The sequence below is a fragment of the Penicillium samsonianum genome (assembly GCF_028829775.1).
Source record: "Penicillium samsonianum strain IBT 33392 chromosome Unknown utg000003l_segment0_segment0, whole genome shotgun sequence".
Classification (NCBI taxonomy): domain Eukaryota; kingdom Fungi; phylum Ascomycota; class Eurotiomycetes; order Eurotiales; family Aspergillaceae; genus Penicillium; species Penicillium samsonianum.
In genome coordinates, this window is record NW_026643261.1 from 5,058,674 (window position 1) to 5,080,841 (window position 22,168).

At 49.2% G+C, this 22,168-nt stretch overlaps 8 protein-coding genes across 8 annotated transcripts; 5 read left to right on the top strand and 3 right to left on the bottom strand.

Moving 5' to 3' along the window:
• Positions 1 to 469: 469 nt before the first annotated feature.
• On the top strand, positions 470 to 1,721 carry N7471_005539 (putative LaeA-like methyltransferase; the record flags this gene model as incomplete). Its single annotated transcript, XM_057278258.1, has 4 exons — positions 470 to 528; positions 757 to 858; positions 926 to 1,191; positions 1,300 to 1,721. 4 exons carry the CDS (start codon positions 470 to 472, stop codon positions 1,719 to 1,721), a joined length of 849 nt encoding a protein of 282 aa, XP_057137868.1.
• A 387-nt stretch (positions 1,722 to 2,108) lies between these two features.
• Positions 2,109 to 3,919, top strand: N7471_005540 (MDR family MFS transporter; the record flags this gene model as incomplete). The annotated part of the gene is made up of 4 exons (XM_057278259.1): positions 2,109 to 2,189; positions 2,244 to 2,581; positions 2,669 to 3,128; positions 3,179 to 3,919. 4 exons carry the CDS (start codon positions 2,109 to 2,111, stop codon positions 3,917 to 3,919), a joined length of 1,620 nt encoding a protein of 539 aa, XP_057137869.1.
• Positions 3,920 to 4,321: 402 nt separating this feature from the next.
• On the bottom strand, positions 4,322 to 7,033 carry N7471_005541 (beta-glucosidase; the record flags this gene model as incomplete). Its single annotated transcript, XM_057278260.1, has 3 exons — positions 4,322 to 5,902; positions 5,953 to 6,204; positions 6,254 to 7,033. The coding sequence occupies 3 exons, from the start codon at positions 7,031 to 7,033 to the stop codon at positions 4,322 to 4,324; spliced, it is 2,613 nt and encodes an 870-aa protein (XP_057137870.1).
• Positions 7,034 to 7,744: 711 nt separating this feature from the next.
• Positions 7,745 to 8,667, bottom strand: N7471_005542 (peroxiredoxin; the record flags this gene model as incomplete). Its single annotated transcript, XM_057278261.1, has 4 exons — positions 7,745 to 8,173; positions 8,234 to 8,311; positions 8,363 to 8,466; positions 8,520 to 8,667. The coding sequence occupies 4 exons, from the start codon at positions 8,665 to 8,667 to the stop codon at positions 7,745 to 7,747; spliced, it is 759 nt and encodes a 252-aa protein (XP_057137871.1).
• A 919-nt stretch (positions 8,668 to 9,586) lies between these two features.
• N7471_005543 (glycosyltransferase family 32 protein) lies at positions 9,587 to 10,621 on the top strand (the record flags this gene model as incomplete). Its single annotated transcript, XM_057278262.1, has 1 exon — positions 9,587 to 10,621. The coding sequence occupies one exon, from the start codon at positions 9,587 to 9,589 to the stop codon at positions 10,619 to 10,621; it is 1,035 nt and encodes a 344-aa protein (XP_057137872.1).
• Positions 10,622 to 12,323: 1,702 nt separating this feature from the next.
• On the top strand, positions 12,324 to 12,834 carry N7471_005544 (uncharacterized protein; the record flags this gene model as incomplete). The annotated part of the gene is made up of 2 exons (XM_057278263.1): positions 12,324 to 12,630; positions 12,653 to 12,834. Coding segments are annotated over 2 exons (489 nt in total), but the record flags the coding sequence as incomplete, so codon positions are not given.
• A 2,373-nt stretch (positions 12,835 to 15,207) lies between these two features.
• N7471_005545 (putative DUF21 and CBS domain protein (Mam3)) lies at positions 15,208 to 19,559 on the top strand (the record flags this gene model as incomplete). The annotated part of the gene is made up of 5 exons (XM_057278264.1): positions 15,208 to 15,344; positions 15,570 to 15,990; positions 16,046 to 16,978; positions 17,241 to 17,528; positions 17,601 to 19,559. The coding sequence occupies 5 exons, from the start codon at positions 15,208 to 15,210 to the stop codon at positions 19,557 to 19,559; spliced, it is 3,738 nt and encodes a 1,245-aa protein (XP_057137874.1).
• Positions 19,560 to 19,946: 387 nt separating this feature from the next.
• N7471_005546 (putative C2H2 finger domain protein) lies at positions 19,947 to 22,122 on the bottom strand. The gene is made up of 3 exons (XM_057278265.1): positions 21,762 to 22,122; positions 20,498 to 21,686; positions 19,947 to 20,445 (listed from the first exon to the last, which is right to left on the bottom strand). The coding sequence occupies exons 1-3, from the start codon at positions 21,959 to 21,961 to the stop codon at positions 20,428 to 20,430; spliced, it is 1,407 nt and encodes a 468-aa protein (XP_057137875.1). The 5' UTR covers positions 21,962 to 22,122; the 3' UTR covers positions 19,947 to 20,427.
• Positions 22,123 to 22,168: the final 46 nt, after the last annotated feature.

The following is a 22,168-nucleotide window of genomic DNA, read 5'->3' on the forward strand; positions in this document are numbered from 1 at the left end:
CACCGCCCCTCCACAGGAAGGAGAATGCTGTCTGGACATTGGCTGAAATCTGGGTTTCACCGGCTAGGATGTCGCTAGCCTAAAAGAAACTCGGTTCTAAGCCGAATAGGGGCTTCCATGCATGATGCTGGCTTTGTTTGAGAGGACATTACGTAGAGCCCCGGCAACCTTCAATACAAGATCTAAGAAGAGTATTGGATGGGTCGATTATGTGTTCGATCGTGGCCCGGGGGAGTCTACTAGTTCGTGGCTATCCTGTGGGGATCAGCCAGGATGATTTTCTTTGTGTGCTGTCATGGAGATTGGGAGAGAATCATGGATCTTAGCAAAGATCTGAAATGAGGTACATATAAGAAGAAGGTGCCGGTCACCTTTGTGTTTCCACTTTCCCTTATACCCCGAAATGAATTCTCTCTCGTTTCAGAAACTTCTCTCTCATTTTTCCAGACTTTTTAAGATCTTGGTCAATATGGGTGGCATTTCTCGTCCAGTTTACCTGCTGGATCGAGATCAGGCGGAGACTAAACGGTATGTGTTTTATTCAGGTCATTTCACTATGTCACACCTTCAAATCATTTCCCGAAATCTTTCAAATCACCCTTGAAAGTTATCCGAAATATCCCAAATATCCCCTGGAAGATTAAACATCTTAAGATCTCCCCTGTCACCTGCAACCTTGGGGCCCTTGCAGATGTCCCGACCCGACAGTTCGGTCCCCCCCCATTTTGGCTTTTGCTAACATTTCATACTATGTAGTCTCAATGACCAACATCGCTTTCTCGTCGAACTCTCCAACCTCATTCACCCGTCGATTCCAAGAGATCTTACAGCAGTAGCTGACTTGGGTACTGGCACTGGGTATGTTGATTTCTCTGACATTTTTCTTTTAATTTGAAACCAAGCCGCAGAAGCTAACTCACCACAGCGTCTGGCTCGAAGATGTCGCCAAATTTCTCCCCAACAAGTCAGTCTACCTCCACGGCTTCGATATCTCCTCAGCCCAATACCCGCAAGGCCACCAGATCCAACGACCTGGCCAAAAGCCAATCCCACTAAGCGTCCACGATGCACTGCGCCCATTCCCAGAAGAGCACCGTGGCCGATACGATCTCGTGCACATCCGACTCCTAACAGCAGGCCTGAAACAAGCCGATTACATACGGGTACTCGCCAACGCGCGCGCTTTACTAAGTATGTTCCCCCCCCTCCTCCCCTCCCCTCCCCTTCTCATCTCTCATCCCTCACCAAAAGAATATCTAAATCTATTCTCAAACTTGAACCCCCAACTAACAACCCCAGAACCAAACGGCTGGATCCAATGGGAAGAAGTCGACCACACAGCCTTCTGCACAGATGCAACACCGGAGCCGACAGCGATAACCCGACTGCGGGAATGCGTGATCGAGGCCATGCTGAAACTAGGCCTATGGCCATTTGCTCCACAGCGCGTGTACGACGAGATCTCTGCGAACGGGTTCGCCGATGTCGTCCGTGAGACCTACACGACTGCTGGGAAGGACCATATGCGGCCTTTCGCGCAGAAATGGGTCGCGGGTGTGATGCGTGCGCTGGCCCCGCCTTCTATAGTTGTTACTGGTCAAGCTGAGGATATCGTGCAGGCACGTGGGATTGTTGACGGGTTGGTTCGCCAGTTTGAGGCGCATTGTCAGAATGCGACGGCGCTGGTTAACTTTGGGGTTACGGTTGCCAGGAAGGTTTAGGGAATTGTTAATTCGGCTCGGATTGGGTTGGGTATTTTTGTGGTTATGGTTTTACTGGGAGGCTCTTTTTTTAATTTGTTTTTGCTGGCGTTGAACCAGAACGTACTGTTTGTAGCGATTTGACAACTGGAACTGTGGGATTCATTCAAAAAATGTTGCAATGTAAACCAACTGTAACGTTCAACCTCGCCCTCATTCAAGATCAGTGTCATCTATATATCTCATACTAAACATACTAAAAGTTAGTGCCCATTTCTTTGTTCCCTTTACCCATACCATGTACCAAATGAGCGGCCGTGCCCCACAAAACTGATGCGGGGAGAAAAATATTTTCGAGTCTTACAACTTCAAAAACTGAAATCTTCAAAAACTCCAGATCTACCAGCAATGGCAGAATCAATGGGAATCCAAGAAGCCCCTAAAGGGCGAAGCAAACTCCAAGTTACCGCAATCATGGTAGCGCTTTCAGTAAGACACGCCGAAACCAAAACCGCATATTCATCTACTGATTCCACTATGTAGTTAGCGATGTTTATCGCCGCACTAGATCAAACGATCATGGCTACAGCGATTCCAACAATCGCCGCGTATTTCCACTCCTCTGCTGGGTATACGTGGATTGGCGGAGCGTATCTTCTCAGCTCCGCCGCCAGCGCATGTATCTGGGCCAAGCTTTCTGATATCTGGGGGCGGAAACCTATCTTGCTTTTGGCTGTTGGGTGGTTTTTCCTCAGTTCCATTATTTGTGCTGCTGCTACTAGCATGGAGATGTTAATCGCGGGTCGTGCGCTGCAGGGTGTCGCTGGTGGTGGTTTGCTCCAGCTGGTTACGATTATTATTTCGGATTTGTTCAGTGTTAGGTAAGATATTTTGATTATGCCCTGGACAGGCTGCTTGTGGATGTCTATACTTTTTATGCAGGGCTTTTACTGACTATGTCGTAACAGACACCGCAGTTTATATCTCGGCCTAATGGAGGTCATGTGGGCTTTTGCTGGTGGTGTTGGACCATTGCTCGGCGGCGCATTCAGCCAGTATGTCACTTGGAGATGGACATACTGGATCAATCTACCCATCTCGGGTGTGACATTTGTGCTCCTTTTCTTTTTCTTGGATGTGCACAACCCCCAGACGAAAATCATGGATGGCGTCCGCGCCATTGACTGGTTCGGTAGCCTCTCGGTTCTGGGTCTTACTCTTATGCTTCTATTGGGATTGGACTTTGGCGGCGAGGCTTTCGCCTGGAAATCACCTCAGGTGATCTGTCTGATTGTCTTCGGATCTCTATGTTCTTTGCTGTTCGTCTACAGCGAGAAGAAACTAGCAAAGTATCCCTTGATGCCTATGGATATATTCGCTCGATTTTCTAACATTGCTACCTTGCTGGTGGCATTTGCGCATGGTTTTGTTAGTATCTCCGTTCCCTCGACCATCTCAAAGCACTAACAAACCTGCAGGTCTTCATCGCAGGAGAGTACTACATCCCCCTCTACCTCCAATCCGTGCACGGCTCCTCACCAATGGGCTCCGGTGTCCTCATCCTCCCACTTGTCGTGATGGAAGCCTTCTCCGGCATGTTCACCGGCGCAATCATCCACCGCACCGGTCGATACCTCGAATTGATCTGGATCGGCCTAGTACTACTGACCATCGGGAACGGGCTGTACATCAACCTGGGCGTGGGATCCTCCGTCGGCGAGATAGTCGGGTACCAGATCCTCAGCGGTCTCGGTGCCGGATTCCTCTTCCAAACACCCATCATCGCCATCCAGGCCATGGTCTCTCAGGAGGACACAGCCACCGCGACGGCAACAATCGGCTTCATTCGAAACATGGCAACCGCGGCCTCCATTGTGATTGGCGGCGTTGTCTTCCAGAATAGTATGGGCCAGAAACAGTCCAGCTTGTTGGCTTCTGGCATGTCGGCCAGCATGGCGGCGCAGATGTCTGGGGATTCCGCGGCTGCGAGTATCGAGTCGATTAAATTCATTACCGATCCGGCGCAGTTGCTTGCTGTTAGGGAGGCTTTTGCTTGGAGTTTGAGGAATATGTGGATTCTTTATACGTGCATGTCTGCTGTTGGGGTCTTCTTTTCGGCTTTTATTCTGAAGACCAAGTTGAATAAGGAGCATGTTGAGACTAAGACGGGATTGAATGTTGAGAAGACGCCGGTTGTTGAGAATGTACATAGCGTATAGATTCTTGGCAATGTATTTATCTGTTTATGCGATGTTATTTGTTCATTATTTCTGTAAATTTTATATGAAGCATGAAGGTTGACACAAATCCAACGACGAGGGAATAATTGGGACGCTAAATTAAGGTTAGACATAGAAAACCTTAGAACTATGAGGCGACCCACCTCTGTTGGATGGATTTAGACTCATCATATCTTCCAAAGTTGCTATGTCAGATTGGAAAACAAATATTCACAACACTCAAGAGCCAGTCAAATCAACGCAAGCAGAAAAATCAAGATTATTCACATAAATATATGCAACGGGTAACAATAGATTGAAAACCGAGTCTTACAACAAACAAAAAGCCAATATAAACAAGCAAACCAAGTGAACAGTTCATCGCAAAGCATCAACGCTCCCTTATTGAATCGAACACTTTCCTCCGACCACACAGAGAACAGGCAGATCAGCAACGCTATTCCCAACCCAGATCTTAATGCCCTCTCCATTGAGAGGAGCCTTCCAGTCCTGCATCACAACATCCCAAACACTAACATCCTTCCGAGTAAGATGCAGCGTAACAGTCTCACTCTGACCAGGCGCAAGCTCCTTCGTCTTCTCAAACTGTCGGAGCTGCAAGGCTGGCGTGTCCAGTCCTAGACTGGACGGAAGCTCAACATACAGCTGGGCGACAGCCTTGCCGGTTCGTTTACCCGTATTCCGGATGTCCAACTGGACCGAAAATACAGTCTCGAAGAGAGCGGGATTTCCGCCCTCGCCACCCCCGGCCCGGGGGACTGCGTGCGGCTCGGTGCTGTAGCCGTCCGGGTAGGAGTATTTCTTCGTTGCAGTGATCAACTGTGGCTTGTCCAGGTAGGGATAGAGGTAGCGCCAGATACGAGTGAAGTTGGTAGAGGACCAGGCGACTTCCGATGCGTCCGGGATGCTGGTGTTGTAGGAGGGGGTTGGCAACTTGGTGGGTCGTGCAGCTGGGTAGACTGAGTCCAGTGGAGTTCCTGTCGATAGCGAAGGCTGGGAAAAGTTGAAGGTGGTGTAGGAGAGACCGTGACCGAATGCATACCGAGGTTTAATGTTGGCCTTAATGAAGTGGCGATAGTCGATGTATAGCCCCTCTGTGTAGGTGTCCTGGATCTGGCCGAATGGTTGACTGATCAAGCCCACGCTATCCGGGTAATCATCTTCGCTGCGGGGAATGGTGTATGGCATGTGGCCACTTGGACTATAGTCACCAAAGAGGACATCGGTAAGGGAGTTGCCAGCTTCTTGTCCGGGAAGATGTGCCACAACCACTGCTTTTACGGACTTGAGTTCAATCCACTCTTCCATCAGGATGGGCCCGACAGTATGGACAATCACAACTACATTGGAAAACTTCTCTGCTGCTGCTTTGACGAGATCATCGCCATTGTGCCAAGCATTAAGTCCAGCTGTGGTTCGATCTCCCGGGTTCCCTTCGACTGTGATATAGTTTTCGCCTGAATCGGCACTAATGAAAACAAGAGCGATATCGTTGGAATTGGCGGTAACGTCCGAGGGGAATTTGTCGGTGATGTGGAACTCGGCATTCTTAGTGATATTAGAGATTGCCTCTTGGGGTGTGATGAGATAGGGTAGTCTGGCTGTGCCACTGCCCCAGCCCATAGTCAAAACGCCTTTGTTGCATCCTTGGTCGGTGCATGAGTTGAGACCGTCTGGGTTTCCACCTGCATCTGTGCCGAATACCTTGAGAGAACCATTGCTGTGCAGAGGAAGAATGTCCATGTCGTTCTTTAGCAAGGTAATTGCTTCCCGTGCTACGGCTCTCGCAGTGATGTTGTGATTGCCCCTCACATCGACAAATTGGTTAACGACACCAGATGGAGAAAATAGAGCACCGGGGTAAAGCGGGCCCTCCTTGTTCTGGGTGTTCGTCGAGAAGTTTGGTAAGGGATAGTCCTTGTCCTGTCCGTATTTATACCAAGTGGCAACAATGCGTTGAACCTAGACGCGTATATTAGACACGAGGGAAATCCCCACAGAGGACCACGTACCATATCGTTGAGACGGTCCACGGGAACACTGCCATTCAGGACCGAACGCGACAGCTCAGAACCCCAGTATGAATCTCCGAACAAGGGAACTGCTCCATCGCCAGGCATGGACATATCCAAACCAGCTATGGCGGACGCAACGCCAGAATAATGACCCAGCCAATCCGTCATCACAAATCCTTGGAAACCAAGCTCATCCTTGAGAACCCCATTGATCAACTTGCTATTCTGAGAGCACGAAGAGCTATTGACCTATCAGATGTCAGCAACACACACAAAAAATGGAATTGAAGGGACTCACATCGGAATAAGCTGTCATCACGGACCCTACACCCGCACGAACACCCTCAGCAAAAGGCCAGAGGTACAGCTCATGCAATGTGCGATCGTCAATGTTAGACGAATAGCCCTTGGTAACAACACTGCTCATGCGGTGCATTTCCTGCTCATTACCAATGTAATGCTTGATAGCCGCGATAGCGCCGATGCTCTGCATACCCTTCACAGTCTCGGCACCTCCAAAGGCCTGCAGAGTGGGATCAGCACCAAAGCCTTCCCAGTTTCGTCCACCGCGTGGCTTGCGTCCAAGTGCTCCCACGGATGGTCCCAGGAGCACATTGACTCCCTTGCCGCGAGCCTCTTCGCCGAGCCCAACACCTCGCTCATACATGAGGTCTTTGTTGAAGGTTGCGCCAACCGTAATACCAGGTGGGAAGGCAGTATTGTGGTCCGAGTTGCGGATTCCCAGAGGACTGTCTTGGAGGCACAGGTTGGGTATACCTAGGCGAGGCACGCTCCCTGTCTGCCCTACGCAGGGTCCCATGAAAAAGCCAGTTCCTGTAGTCAGATTGACTTTCTCAGCCAGCGTCATATTGCTGACCAGATGATAAGCCTTGGAGTAGGCTTCACTCCAGTCGGGAACCCAGCCTCCCGGAGGAGTGGGATAGTATGGAGGTGATTCATACCCTTCTGCTGCTCTCTCGTGCAGGTGTGTAGTAGATTCTGATTCGTCTGGTACTGGAGAGGCCAGAACAAGCGGGGTTAAAAGAGAGACTAGAGCTAGATGTGCCCAAGGAGTCATGGTGATGGATTTGCAAACAAAAAAGAAAGTATGTATGAAAAGATCGTATTTTGGCTAGTCAAGAGAGCGAGTGCATTATTTCCCCCAGATTCGAATCTGCAGGATTCCAAACTGACAGGATCCCCGGGGGGCTATAAGAAAACTACAGTCGGAGGAACTACTAGGATCGGGGAAGGAGCAACGCCCGCGTGCACATCTCGGGGGAAATGTATATTCATGCATGGATGATCTTTGCTGGATTCGAGGAAGATCGTCATGAGATCCTGTTCACATTGCACTTGGCAGTGCAGTTAAGGACTTGTCACGACCTTGGAATTGTTCAAGGATCGACCCGTGACTAGTCTACTAGTGAATGGGCTTGCATAGCCGAGGGTCGCCGGACAAGAAATCATAATGGTGATAGGCTGTGCATATAGATTCAGGGCATAACGTAAGTACTAAGGACTACTAGTTACTCCGTAGTATTTCCTACATATTTAACCGGATTATCATTGCCCTAAAGACATAGCGTCAGGGGTTACAATAGTTGGATATGCAACCCAGCACGACCCAGCACGCCCCCTTTTCTCGAGCAACCCACGGTCCAAGTTCACTCCATTAATAGTTCATCGGGGTTATTACTGGAAATAGAACACGCGACGCCCGCCCGTTTGATCGACATTGAAATGGTGTTTGCTCATTTTCATCCGTTGTTGGTACATGTCCACGTCTTTAGATCTTGGTATAGCGCAGATAAGGCTTGACCTCGCGAACTTCACCAAACTTCTTCTGGGCATCCGAGGTACTGACCGTGGGAGGTACAATGACATCATCACCAACGGTCCAGTCGATCGGGGTAGCTACACCTTTCTTATCACCGGTCTGCAGGGAGTCGATAACCCGCAAGACCTCCGCGGAGTTTCGGCCCGTGGAGGCGGGGTACATCATGGTCAGGCGGATCTTCTTGCTCGGGTCGATAATAAACACGGAGCGAATAGTAAACGCGATTTCCTTCTGCCCAATGCTGTCCTCGGAGATCATGTCGTAGAGGAAGGCAACTTTGCGGTCGGCATCGGCGATGATTGGGAATTGGACTTGTGTCGAGGCGACTTCGTTAATGTCCTTGATCCACTGGTCGTGGGAACCGAGCTCGTTGGCACTCTGGAGAGAATGGGCACATCAGCTGAGGCTCTGTAGAAGTTGTACATGGCGGGGACTCACCAATCCGATCATCTTGACACCGCGTGCGTCGAACTCATTCTGCAGCCGGGCGAATGCGCCTAGTTCGGTTGTACACACCTAATTATATGTTAGTTCAATGTCTTCATAAAGTATATTGGTGAGAAATACGGGTGTGAAGTCTGCAGGGTGTGAAAAGAGGATGGTCCACTTATCACCGATGAACTCGTGGAAGTCAATCTCGCCCTGGGTGGTCAGCGCCTTGAAGTTTGGAGCTATCTGTTGTTAGCATAATACCTTTGCAAATGCAATCCTGTTGAGACTGTACCAGTTGAGCCCAGGCGCAGACGCGGCTGTTCTAGCTTGGCCGAGAGGAAGCGACGGAAAGCGGGCGCACGAGGCACCTGTGCAGACCACGAGGCTCGTGGGGCAGCGCCGAATGCACGGAACATCTGAGGGGCAATTCTGGAAGCCATGATTGTTGAGAGTGAAAGGTGAAAGCTTCCAAATGCTAAAGTTAACTCGGGACTTCAGAGACCCCCGTATCCGGAGCTAGAGGTGAACCCGTGGACGTCATCAAATATGACTAAGCGACCACTTTGCCCCGGGCTCCCGAGGTCGCAGCCCTGGAGGTCCAGCCAGGCCTTCACCAGGTGCCCAGGGTGTTCATATTGTGCAACAACCCTTTTGTCGCTTGACTTTGTCTATATTTCATCTTTCTGGTATCAAATCTAAAGATGCCTTGTATTCTCTTGAGAATCTTGCATATTGTTGTGCCATGCAAACTGCGGGGATTGTAAAAATCGACAGATTTATGCAGCCAAGTAAAATGGTATCAGGGTCCAGACTTATACCCCATTTAGAGAACAGCTTCCATAGATTCGAGAAATGAGAAGTGCTGTGTATCTGAGACATTGCCGATATAGGAAGATTAAAATTTGAACAACGTGGACCACGGGTTGAACCGACTTGTATGATTGGACCAATTAAAGACCCAATCTGCGACCCTTAATGTCGACACTTGGTCCATGTCCACAATGCTGTCAGCCCAATGCCCCCGTTGAAGACTAGAATTTAGAATTTTTAGTTCCTTGAATGATTTCTGCGTGATGGAAAACTGTGCATTTTACTCGCAAAAAAAGTAGATTGGCTTCGTTACGAAGTATAAAATGGAAGTTATCCTACATATGTACATATGTACCTATAAAACCACACCGATCTACCTGATAACGGCACGAAACTTTAGAAAGTAAAAGCCAAGCTTTTGTGGGCCCTCGATGGATCTTTCTCAACAAAGAGATAGACACTTTTTCCTAATAAATCGGCCGATCCCTTTTTGAATGTCTCATCTTTGTTCGCATTTCTCCCAAGAGGTCCCATCACGTTCACTCTAAGATGGGACGCTTTCACTATTTACTCGGTTTGCTGCTATTATTTATTTGTTCATTTATCTGGCTTGCATCGAGCCTGGGAAAACAACCACCAAGCATTCTTATTACTCATGAATCGTGCGTCTGCAGCGAAGACAATGTTACCGTCGCCTCAGATGTCGGTATCATACCCTCAAATCGACCGGAACTTCCCATTAAAGAGACGAAACCAAAATCAGAACCCAAAATACCAAGCTACCTCCCAATCGCAAATTCTCATGGTCATCACGCCCAGCCATCAATCCCATTCAAGCTCTGGCAAAAGGCCGGTTCAATGAAAATCAACGACGACCGCCAGAGAGACATCCGTAGTTGGCTGGATGTGAACCCACGTCTACGACATGAGATTCTCACAGACGACAGTGCAGACGAGTACGCTCGTGAGCATTTTGCCGACTACCCAGAGATCCTTGACCTTTATCTCTCACTCCCGGTCCCGATCCTAAAAGCGGATCTCCTTCGTCAATTGATCTTGTACGTCGACGGGGGAATTTGGAGCGATCTTGACGTGACATGCCACCGACCAATTCATACCTGGATCCCGGAACAATTTCAGAACAGAACGAATGTCGTCGTCGGTTTGGAATTCGATGGGTTCCAGTTCTCGAGTTGGACGATCATGGCAAAACCTAAGACAAGCCACATCGTGGCGGTCATCAAACATGTCATCAATAAACTGAAGGCATCTGCTGCACAGCACGGTGTGACTACTACCCAACTTAACATGACGATGATCAGCGACGTGGTGGAAGTTACGGGTCCACAGGCGATGACCGTTGCCATCTTGCAGAACCTGGAAAAAGAAATGGGCGTTCCTTTCGGCCGAGCGAATATAACCGGTATTAAAGAACCCACCATTTTTCAGGACGTGCTCGTGCTGCCCAATGCGGCCTTTGCCTCTAGACAGGGTGGCTTCCCGGAGGACAGAGGGCCTTATCTTGTTGAACACCATTACGCTGGCTCTTGGAAGAATGTCAATGGCGGCGAGACAAAATCGTGACATACTCGGAACCTTGTATTAATATTGCACCGCACGAAACATATGTGACACGATGGACATATAAGCATAAATCATAATCTAATTATTGCATTCAGCGCTTGATTGACTCTCGGGGAAGTAACCTGTTGCTAGGAGAATAAATACATGTAATTTCCTGTCACTCATACCTTTCCAATCCTGCGGCCGAATATGTACCGCTAGTCACCCTCAAGGTAAACCGCCAAGGGGAAAACCACAGCCCGGTAAACGAGAATCGGGCATCAAACCTGCTGCATAATGATGTGCTATTATTATTAATTTCCATCTCAGCCCGAGCAAACGTATCCCTCGGCATGTTGTAAACCTTCTGGTCTTAAGAGCGAGACATATTGTGTGAACCCCTTCTTGGGTCTTTCAGTGCTCTAGAGCAAAGTCCTCCTCACCTGGCCAGGCTGCGAGCGATGTTCTGTGTGGCGACGTGTTCTGTGTTCTGGTAGCTAGGAACGTCATTCCCAGCTCCAAGTCGATGCAGTCAGTGTAGCGGGAAATGCGACGCAGCTGATCAACCAAATGTTCAAACTGGATTTCTTGTGGTTCGTGGGTACGGCGAGCATCTTGAACCTTTGTCTGGGCCGCTTGTTTCTCTCTGTCTGCAATCTCGTTGAATGTCAGAATTCCATATCAACAAAACACCGAAATAGTCACTGCTTTGGGATAAGAGCTCCGAGCACAGGATATGGGGAGGGCGGGGCTTTGGTTGCTCAATTGCGAGCTTTCTCAAGTGTGGTCCCTAGGCATAACGCCATACATGTACCGAAATGCAGTTGCTTGTAGCACCATGTGATAGGAGCATGTTGTCGTATGTTTTCGTATGGAGAAGGAGTGTTTGAAGAGGCTCAGGTTGTTAATTTTGCTTTGATCTTTACTTTGCACCTATTTGGTTTCCAAGGTTCTATTTTACCAACTTCTAAGCTTATTCCTTGCTCTTTTCTCCTTTCCTTTCATTATCCTTATTCCTTTCGGGTGATTGAATATCACAACTCAGCGTTAGCCAATTTCTCCACGGACATTCCTCCTTTCCGCCGGTCTACAAACACGCGATGCGAATCACCTCGGTCAATCCATATGTCGTCTGCGGTGCCGGCCCTGACAACAGAAATAGAGATCCTAATACAGGATATACCTGCTTGATGTGCATTGAAACAGGCACGGGCCTTATTGGGTGGGACAAGGGAGCACCACAACTCCTCGAGATGGTGAACACAATTTTTACTCCTACCCTGATTGGACGTGACTCTGTTGATTCCATGGCCATATGAATGATCTCCAAACCCTCGCCCTTTCCCCTTCGGTGAAATATGGAAATACAAGGAGCGACAAACATCTATCAGTGCAATAAGCGCAATTGACGTTGGTTTTTGGGATATTCGTGGGCGAGCCGAAGGCCAACCAGTCTACAACCAGCTCAGCAGTGTCACTCGGTTCTAGATAAAGGTTGGTATGGACCTCTCGTTTTGTTTTGATTCGATGAAACAATCTTCCCCAGATTCCCGATGGCAACCAGCCTCGGCTGCGATACCAGAGGCACAGCAGTTGCTCAATTTGGAATTTAACACCTTCATGACAAAAATCCACGGTTCGGTCGAGAGAGATAAGCAACAACCCCGGGGGACTGGCCATGTAATTGGCCGACACACACCGTTGTGGTCGAGAACACATTAGTGGAGGAGCTAGTAAGGGCAGTGCCATCCTCAGAGGCTCCCCCCTTGTCAAAATTTCCAGAACAGCTTCTGAAGACAAGACAAGAGCCATTGTCCCTGTGGCTCGGGGACAAAGAGAATGGGAGAGGAAGAAGATTTGCGACATAATGGTTACAGGGGATGTTGACAACGTCAAGCCAAATATCATGCTTATTGCTTTACTTCCGATCCTTTATATTGTCGCACCATGTAGTGCGTGTTATGCCATGTTGCAGCTCGAGCTATGGCTATGGTATTGCTCTGACAGCTACGATTCGGGCTTCTGCTGCAGTTCCGTGGAACTGAAGCGAAGTGAAGCAAAAGTCCAATCCAAAAGAGCCGATGACCCAACTTTCCCCCGATTCCTATGGCATTCGAAACGAGCTGCTTGCTCAAAAGATTGATGGTTCAGGCGGATATCTACATGTACCCGAAGCGCCGGGCTTGGGAACAACTGTCGACGAGCAAGTTTTCAGTAGACTAGCAACCATTTAAATGAAGAAATTGGTCTCTATTCAAAACAGTCCTGGTTCAGTGATAGCTATGTATGTAGACAAGGCTTGGGAGAATGACCGTGTTCCAAAGGTTTTGGCATTTGTGACGTCAGGCCGATAACCGTGCCAAGCCCACCAACACACTACCCGTGGTTGGTGGGCTGCACCGGATAGCAAATTTTCACCGGATAGCAAATTCAACCTCAACAACTGCATTTAAATACTATTTACAGGTAACCACCACTACTATTTATATACCAATTTCCGGATCCACTATCTCTTGCCGCCATTGAAGCTTCGTACTCAGCTTCAGCTAAATCCCTTGCCAATTGAGCTTGCTGTTCAACCTCCAAATCCTTGGCTTGTTTTGCCTGTAACCGCTTCAACTTCTTAGAATCAGCTTCCTGCCTTTTTACGATCTTCCTATTTGCATTGGCCGGGCCAAGTACTGAGCGCCTAGATCCAAGAATAGCCCTGCCATTTTTTGGAGCGCTTGCTTCCGAAATAGAAGCGCGAGCCTTCTTTAATTCCATCTTCATCAATGTGAGCTGTTGGGATAAAAGCGAACTGGCGTCCATACTTCGCTTTATATGCCTTTTCATACTCTCGGATTGATGCTCCATTTTCTCAAGGTCCTTAATAAGCTTAGTATTAAGCTTATTCACCCGCTCAATTGTATCTGGTGGCGAATTGGTGACTGAGCTTGTGAATTCTGGGGGGGGGATGGCGTGAAAATCCTAAGGGGGGACCCTTCAGCTTCGAGATCCCTTTGACGTAAAGGACTAAGAACGACTTCTGGATCTAAAGGGTAAATACCCCTAGATTTAAAAGATGATCGAATGGTTCTTTGGGTGAAAGCTTGCTCTCGAACCCTTTGGATAATCCGGAAGAAATCCCGTTTTTTACTAACACTTCCACCCCACATCATCACTTCGTTATTCGCCGTACGGAAGTAATGTTTTAAGCATTGAAAAGCTTGGCCATCGAGTGGTTGGCAGAGATGGGTTGTATGCGGTAGGAACCAAATTGGTATAATAAAATGCTCTTTGCAAAAGTTGACGAATTCAATAGTTGTATGAGAACCATAATTATCCATCAAAAGAAGCCTTGGCCTTCCTTTTGAAACACGAGAAATTGAAGCTTCATGAAAAGAGCAAAGCCATTCAAATGCAGTCTCATCGTCAATCCAACCATTTGGCGTAGGTTTAATACGAAAATCGGAGATAGTAATATTGGTATACCACTCCTCCATATACAAGCTACCCTTAGGTAGAAACCAAGGTAGCATAACCCAACCATCGGCAGCAATACATTCAATACCAGTAATTGATTCATTTTGACCGCCGGTAGGGTTAGCATATACACCATTTGGTGCAATGATTTTTTGGCGCTTTCCCTGGCCAATTTGGTAGCCGGTTTCGTCCCAATTGAAGATCTCATTTGGTTGGAATTTATATTGTTCTATAACCGATCGAAGGTTATTAAACCAAAGGAATAATTCACCAAAATTCTCGCTATCAACCCTCACTTTTTCAGTGGGTTTAGTATCAATATAGCGAATGTGTGGTGGTAGTCGATTGATGAAACGGTACACCCATGTAGAGCCAATGACCCGGCTAGATTGAGCATCCTTTAAAAGCTGCTTTGCAGAACGCTCAATAAGCTCAGGGGTAGTGCAAGTGTGGGCGTTATGTAGAGATTCGATCCAAGAAATCAATGCTTTTTCTTGAATTGAATTCAAAGCTCTAGATTGGCGAGCAATAGTTGAATTGTCTTTCCGTCCATGGACGCGACCGCGTAGTCGGGAGTACGGTACGCCAAATTCCCGCGCCAATTTAGCGATATTGGGCTTCTCGGTTTGGTGGTAGGCTTCAACAGCCTTTAGGGTTTGAATCTCGATTTTTTCAGTATTTTCTGGCATGGTGGTGGTGGTATAAAATGTATGGAAAGTGGTTGTGTAGATGAAAATTTGCTATCCGGTGAAAATTTGCTATCCGGTGCAGCCCACCAACCACGGGTAGTGTGTTGGTGGGCTTGGCACGGTTAGGTCGCGTCGGTTCATGCATGTACCCCACACGGGCCGCAAAGCTTAATTTATTGAATCTAGGTACAACTCCACAATAATCCTCAATGGAGACAATATATGCTATTGCATCACAAGGCTTGATTAATACGTATTATTCTTTGTTTGTGAGGGAATGCCTGGAGGTTGCCTTGAGTGGGTAGGGGACCGTTTGAATGGGTAGTCGTTCAGTTTAGGAAGGAACGCATAGGACTGCTATAAAACCTCCACTCTTGTTTTTGTTTTTTCTCTCTTCTTTCTCCTCTCTTCCCATCTTTACCTTACTGCTTAAGCACCATTCACCGCGACACAATGTCTGTTCCTACATTCCTTTTCTTCGTACTTGTTGCGGCCATGGCCGCTTACTGGCACACCGACGTGTGCCAGCTTGTTGGATGTGTTGTTGTTTCGTTCGCCCTGGCGGTCGCGGGGATTTGCTCCATGAGCAGGTAAGTTTAGGAGGTTCAATCCCTCATATGTCCCCTCTGTATGGCGAGCCTGTGGGTCATGTCTCATGACACCAAAAGAGGTTCCAAGAATGCCTTGCCCAAATACCCATCTGAATAAAACCCCTAAGTCACATCCCATGTCGCATCCAAATACCCATCCAGATACCCATCCAGATACCCACCCAAATACCCATCCAAATAAGTATTGAGACTAACATTGAGTAGTCCCCGTGCATGGGTGTTTGGTTTGCTGCAGACTGCAGCAGTGTTGGTGGTCACACCAACAGAAGACGTTGATTTCTCGGCCATTGAGGCCGAGTCTGGAAGAAATGAGAGGCTGAGAAGCCAGGTGGGAGTTTTGGAGCAGCAGCTCCGTGGCACGGAGGCACGAGTTCGTGATTCCGAGATAGCCCGGGAGACTGAAAAGCAACGCCACGAGAAGGAGGTCCGACAGTTGGACGTTCAGCTGGCGACGGTCTCCCGGGCTATCAAGGAATCCCTGCGCGCGAAGGATCAGGTCATCGTCGAGTGCCGCCAGTGGCGGCGCAAGTTCGAGGACCTGGAATACCTACAGCATCAGGCCCAGATTAATCCCGTTCGCGGGATTAAGGGACGTCCTCGTTGGGCCCCGGCCAAAAAATACGGAGTTGGGAAGGGGGGAACGTGGTCGGCCGGGAAAGAAATTCACTGCCATTGCGCAGGTGGCGATTGTCAATGCGGCGTGGGAGTCGAAGCTGGTCGGGTTCGAGAGCGAGGCCCGAGACTATGTGGCCCGCACAACTGACCAGCTTCGGTCTCTTCACGACGCCGCCACCGCGCTCAGCAATGACAACGCATACCTCCGGCAGCAGATCCAGGCGAACCCCGACATCCCCCACGAGCTGGCCCAGCAGCAAGTGCGGGATGCCGAGAGACGCGTGATGGAGTTTGCCGACCAGCAGCATGAGGAGCGTGTCAATTCGCTGAAGCAGACTTATCTCAAGGAGCTGGTGGCAGCCAAGGCCGACTACGAGGGGAAACTGGCGAAGGCAACATCGGAGTTCGAGGCAAAGGCAGAGACCGCGCTGGCCCAGCAGCGTGAGGTGGCCGAGAGAGCGGCGCAGGAAGCGGCCTCCCTCAAGGACCAACTTGCCGCCAAGGAAGCGCAGCTGGGCGAGCTGCGGACTGCCAATGCCGAGATCACCGATGAGCTTCAAGCGAGGAAGGAAGCACACGAGCAGCTTGACGACGAGATGCAGAAGGAAACCGACCGAGTCGTCAAGTGTGTGCAGCAGAGGGACGGCTACATAAGGGCCGGCAAGAAACTGCAGGCGAAGTACGACGCACTGCAGGCCGAAATGATCGATCTTGCGAGTGAAAGGAAGGGACTTGAGGATGAGATCCAGGTCCTGAATAACACAATTCGGGACCTGGATGACGCAAACCACCAGCTAGCTGAAGACGGAGAGAGATTCCAGCAGCGCGTCGAAGAGTTGGAGGGCCACAACCGAGTTCTCCTGGATCACAACGCAGAGGTCCTTTGCCAGACTGTGACGTCGGATATGCAACTCCAGGAGGCTCGGGACAGAGTGAGCGACCTAGAGCACCAGGTGGCAGTTTTCCAGACGGCGGAGGCAGCGGATATTACGAAAGCGGTTAGTGGCATGGGGTTCGGTGGTGCTGATTAAGCCACCGTCCCGCCGTTTCTGGACCCCCGATCTCCGCCATCCTGTTGCTGCTCGGTCACTCACTCTGTCATTGCCCTTCAGCTTTTCCTCATCCCAAGTTCCTTCCCCCTCTCCCTCCTTCCTTCCTATTGTCTTCATCTATTCCCCCCCCCCTCTTCTATCTGCCCCATCCCCATCTGCGCTTCCCCTCTCCTCGCCGCGACCGACGGTCATTACTCATTAATCACAGCATGTCCCGTTGGTCACCCACGCTCCTCTTATGAATTCTTCACCATACCGCTCGTTTGCCGCTCGGCCATTGATGCTGAGTCTGGCCAAGCTTTTCATCGTCGCCATATCGCAAGTTCCTTTCACCACTGCTGCGCCTATTTTCTCACCTCTTTTTCTGTCATCCCGCGACACAGAACCACTAAAGGAACCGAGCGATCCGAGTTTATGGCTTAACTTAGGATTTTCAGCTGCTCTTGTGTTGAGCGGTGGAGCATTTGCGGGTCTTACGATTGCCTTGATGGGACAGGTCAGCTCTTTCCAGCATGGCTAAAAATCCCCCGATGAACCAGGCTGACATCGTGATTGCTTCGTCGTACAGGATGAAGTTTATCTCCAAGTCATCAAGACATCCGGCGAAGGGCACGAAAGGAAAAACGCTACTAGCGTTCTCAAACTCTTGAACCACGGAAAACATTGGGTTCTTGTCACGCTCCTCCTCAGCAATGTGATCACAAATGAAACCTTACCTATCGTCCTTGACCGAACACTCGGTGGTGGTTGGCCGGCAGTGCTAGGAAGTACTGCTTTGATTGTCATCTTCGGCGAGATTGTTCCACAGTCGATTTGCGTTCGTTATGGTCTTCCCATCGGTGCCTGGATGGCACCTTGCGTCTTGGTCTTGATGTATATCATGTCCCCAGTGGCCTGGCCAATCGCAAAATTGCTGGATAGGCTGCTTGGAGAGGACCATGGTACCATCTACAAAAAGGCCGGATTGAAAACACTCGTCACACTCCACAAAACCTTGGGCGAAGCCGGAGAACAACTCAACTCCGATGAAGTGACCATTATCAGTGCAGTTCTCGACCTCAAAGAGAAGTCGGTAGGGAGCATCATGACACCAATGGAAGATGTCTTCACTATGTCTGCCGACACTGTCTTGGACGAACGCACGATGGACCACATTCTTTCCCAAGGATATTCCCGCATTCCCATTCACGCCCCTGAGAACCCGATGAATTTTGTTGGTATGCTCCTTGTCAAGATGCTCATCACATATGACCCGGAAGATTGCAAACGTGTCCGCGATTTTGCCTTGGCTACACTTCCTGAAACTCGCCCTGAAACCAGCTGCCTGGATATTGTGAATTTCTTCCAAGAGGGCAAGTCCCATATGGTTCTTGTCTCTGAATATCCTAGTGAGGATCGTGGCGCTCTTGGAGTTGTCACCCTGGAAGATGTTATTGAAGAATTGATCGGAGAAGAAATCATTGATGAATCTGACGTCTTCATTGATGTCCACAAAGCCATCCGACGAATGACACCTGCACCTAAGTCTCGTGTCGCTAAAGGCAAAATCGTCGAAGAGCCTCCTTTGAACGCCTCTGTTATCACCGATGGCGACTTGATTGACCTGGATTCCACACAACAATCATCTCTCCCCAAGCCTTCCGACTTGATTCGCCGCCGCAGTTCCGTGGAAGCACCGCTTCCCCGCTTTCAACTTCGCAAAACCAATCCCGATATCAATCCCGACTCGGCAAATGACTGGGTCACACAAGTCGGCACCACAGATGAGATTCGAGAACACCTCAAACATCTTGGTCCCTCTAACCTGGCCAGTAGGCCGCGCCAAACCCGTTACCATGCCGTCAAGATCAAGCGCAACAGCAACTCTCCGTCCCGTTCTGCACAAACCGACTTCGAGTCCGGACAAAGCATCTCCGAGTCCCAAAAACTTATCCCTTCTTCTACCGGATACCAAGGTGGCATAGGCGCGGGCTTGCTCAACTCCGCTGGAACAGACGCCAAGGATGGTGCATATGCTCTCAAAATTGGCTACGGCACCATGACTTCGCAGGACAGTGTGAGCAAAGGCACCGGTGCTCAGCAATATAAAGACCTTCCCCAAGTCTCCATTCCCGAGGCTGTTCGTGAGGAACATGAAGATCAACCGTGTTCTGGGTCGACGCGGAAGGCTAGTAGTGACGAAGGCAGTGTTGAATCGTCTGGTACACCAGGCTTTATTTACCACCACCGCGGACCGGCGCGCAGTGGAAGCATCACAGAACAGATCGTAGATGTCAATGGTATCCGCAAAGTTGTTCTTCATGCAAATTGCTCCAGTTCTTCAGAAGGTGAATCACATCCATCAGGCCGTCATCGCCATCGCGACCATCACCATACCAATGGTGCCGTCCTTGATACGGACGACGCAAAATCAGAAAACCCCGACAGTGGCCACGCAAAATCCAAAAAGAAGCGCCGCCGAAAGAAGCATGGCAAAGCTTCAAAGTCTGATGGCGGTCCCTCAGAGGACCAGCCGTTACTTCGATAAGCCGTTACTTCGAAAAACCAACCGTTACTCCGATGAGCCGTTCGTTAATTCAATTCAATGAAACCACTTATCTTCACTATTTTCCTACTATCACAATTAGGCCTGTATCCATGATATGTAGAAGAGCCCCCGGGTTGTAATTGCATTGCTTTGTAACAGCATATGCCAACTGAGAAGGCAAAGATCTCTTGATTCGCGTGTGAATTTGATGTACCGTACGAACTCTTTAGGAGTATGTAGATTTCACAGTCACAGACCTTGTAGCCTACGCTGACTGGAAAGCAATTGTTTAATTTTTAAATGCAACGCTGGTGGAGAGACGGATCCCAGGATAGGCCAACATGCAGCTGGTTACACCTACGATTATAATATGCCCCAAGACACAGATATTGATTGAGCAGATTTGCTTTGATTTTCTCAGACTAGATACATGAATGCTATTCCCAAAAGACTCCCCCAGATAACAGGATGAGATGACGACACAATGACGACAGCTGTAACAAAAGGTATATGCAACATGTAATCGCTATCCATAAAGACGTCCATCATAAAGTTGTCCAATGTTCGTGAGGCCTCGTTAAAACCCACCGGGTTGAAAAACTCATTTGAGAAAATGGCCCGGCCCGGAAAGAGTACCTCACTTGGTTGTTTTGTTGCTGAATCGAAGGGCTTGCGGAAGCCCAAAGGTTGCCAAAAGTCGAGTAGGCTCGCGGCACGGGAGTAACGAGCGTGCAAGTTGAAGAGCTGCGATGGTTGTCGATGTATTGCGAGTATTGGCGAATGTTTCGTTGGTGACATCGAATGGACGATGTCGTGAATGAAAACCGGTCGATCGATGTGATTTCCCGTTGATGCTGTAGTGAAGCGATCATTGCAGAAGGGGATCCTAGTAGAAAGTTAGTTTTGCAAAACAAATGAAGAGTACAGGTCGAACATACCCGGAAGTGCTTCTGGTGGTTGTTGGCTCTTTGGACGCGGGCAACGTAACGGTTCTCTTGACGAAGGGCACGAGTTCTCTCGCGGCGCTCGGCAGTGAGAGCAGATTCCTTTTGTTCTTCGCTAACTCCAATCATACCCATGCCGCCGTTGGCACGAGTGATAAGAGCGCGGTGATGGTTGTTGCGGCTGCGGGGCGGTTCCTCTTCGATTTCTCCATTGGCAATAGCAAGCTGGCGGGCAGCGCGTTCGGCAGCTGAAGGGTATTTGTGGAGGTTTTGCCTGTAGTATTTGGCAAGCGAACGATGACCGACACTCTTTCCAGATGGAAGGTGGAGCTCGTAGTCTGCCTCGTAGGCACCTGATGCATTTCGATATGAGTCAAGATCGTCCTCGTCGACGGAGGATGCGGAACTGTCGGTTTCCCAACCTTGGTCCTCTCCATCTCCGTTCACCTTGACGCCACCGCTCTCGGCAGTGGATTCATCTTCATCATCGGAGTAGGTGCCCCGGAAATCGTAGTATTGGCCGATTTCAACTTGTTCTTCTTCGGACTCGAAGGCAATCATGCAGTGGCTCTTGTCACGCATATGGGTTTGGATTGCTTGTGCGTCGTTCTTGATGGCGTGGCAGTAAAGGCACTCGAAGTTTTCGGTGATTTTTCGGTAGAGATAGTTCACGAGGCCATCGAGATCCGCCAAATACTTTTGCTCGGGGATGAACATGCCGTGGTCTATGCGCATGTGGTCCACGTTGGTGTGAATATCGGTAGAGTCGGTTTTGCAGAAGAGACAGCGAGACGCCAAGAACTCGTCTTTTTTGATATCAGATTCCATATCCTCATCTTCTTCTTCATCAATGGTGGCAGTCTTGAGCTCTTCAGTGACCTTGCTGACATCATTGTCGGACTTGGTCACGGGTTCGCCGAGAGAGAAAGCGGAACTCTGGACGGAGGCAGCATCGCCATCCTTACGTAGGCTAGCCGCACGTTGCTTATGCTTCGAGCTGTTGATGTGATTTTGGTACGAGTTCTCGCTGTAAAATGCCTTGTTGCAAGTGTGGCATGTCTTTTCGTACGAAGCCTTGGCGGCGGCCTCGTTGGATGTAGCTTTGGCGGCAAGAACTTTTTCGTTGAAAGTTTCAAGAGTGACGGGTGGCAGGGAAGCGATGCGACGCTTCATGTTGTATAGACTAGGGCAAATCAGCTTCTGAAGTCGCCCCAAAAAAAAAAAGGAAAAAAAGGAAAAAAAGGAATTCAAGACTTACTGCCAATCTTTGCGCATGTGATCTCTCTGCGCATCGCTGCGTTGGAAGGCAACAAGACAGGTGTTGCAAGTGTATTGCAGCGAGGCTGCGTCTTGGTTGGTCGACGACATATCGGTGATTTTTCGAGAGTCGTGGGTGGTTGAAAGGGCGGGTTTTCCCTGTGGATTGTGGGATGAATATTTGTTGTAGGCGGGGTACATATGAAGGCTCTGCCTTGGCCCGATTTCAATGATTTTTTGATAATCTGAGTGTAGATTGATGATCAAAATAGATGAAATTAATGAGACTCAGATGGATGTAAAAGAGAAGAATTTTTGGAAGCAAATGGACCTGTGAGTCAGTCTTTATGCACTCGATAGACCGTTGTCCAGGGTTGATCCTCTGAATTATGTTTCTTATCGAGCGAC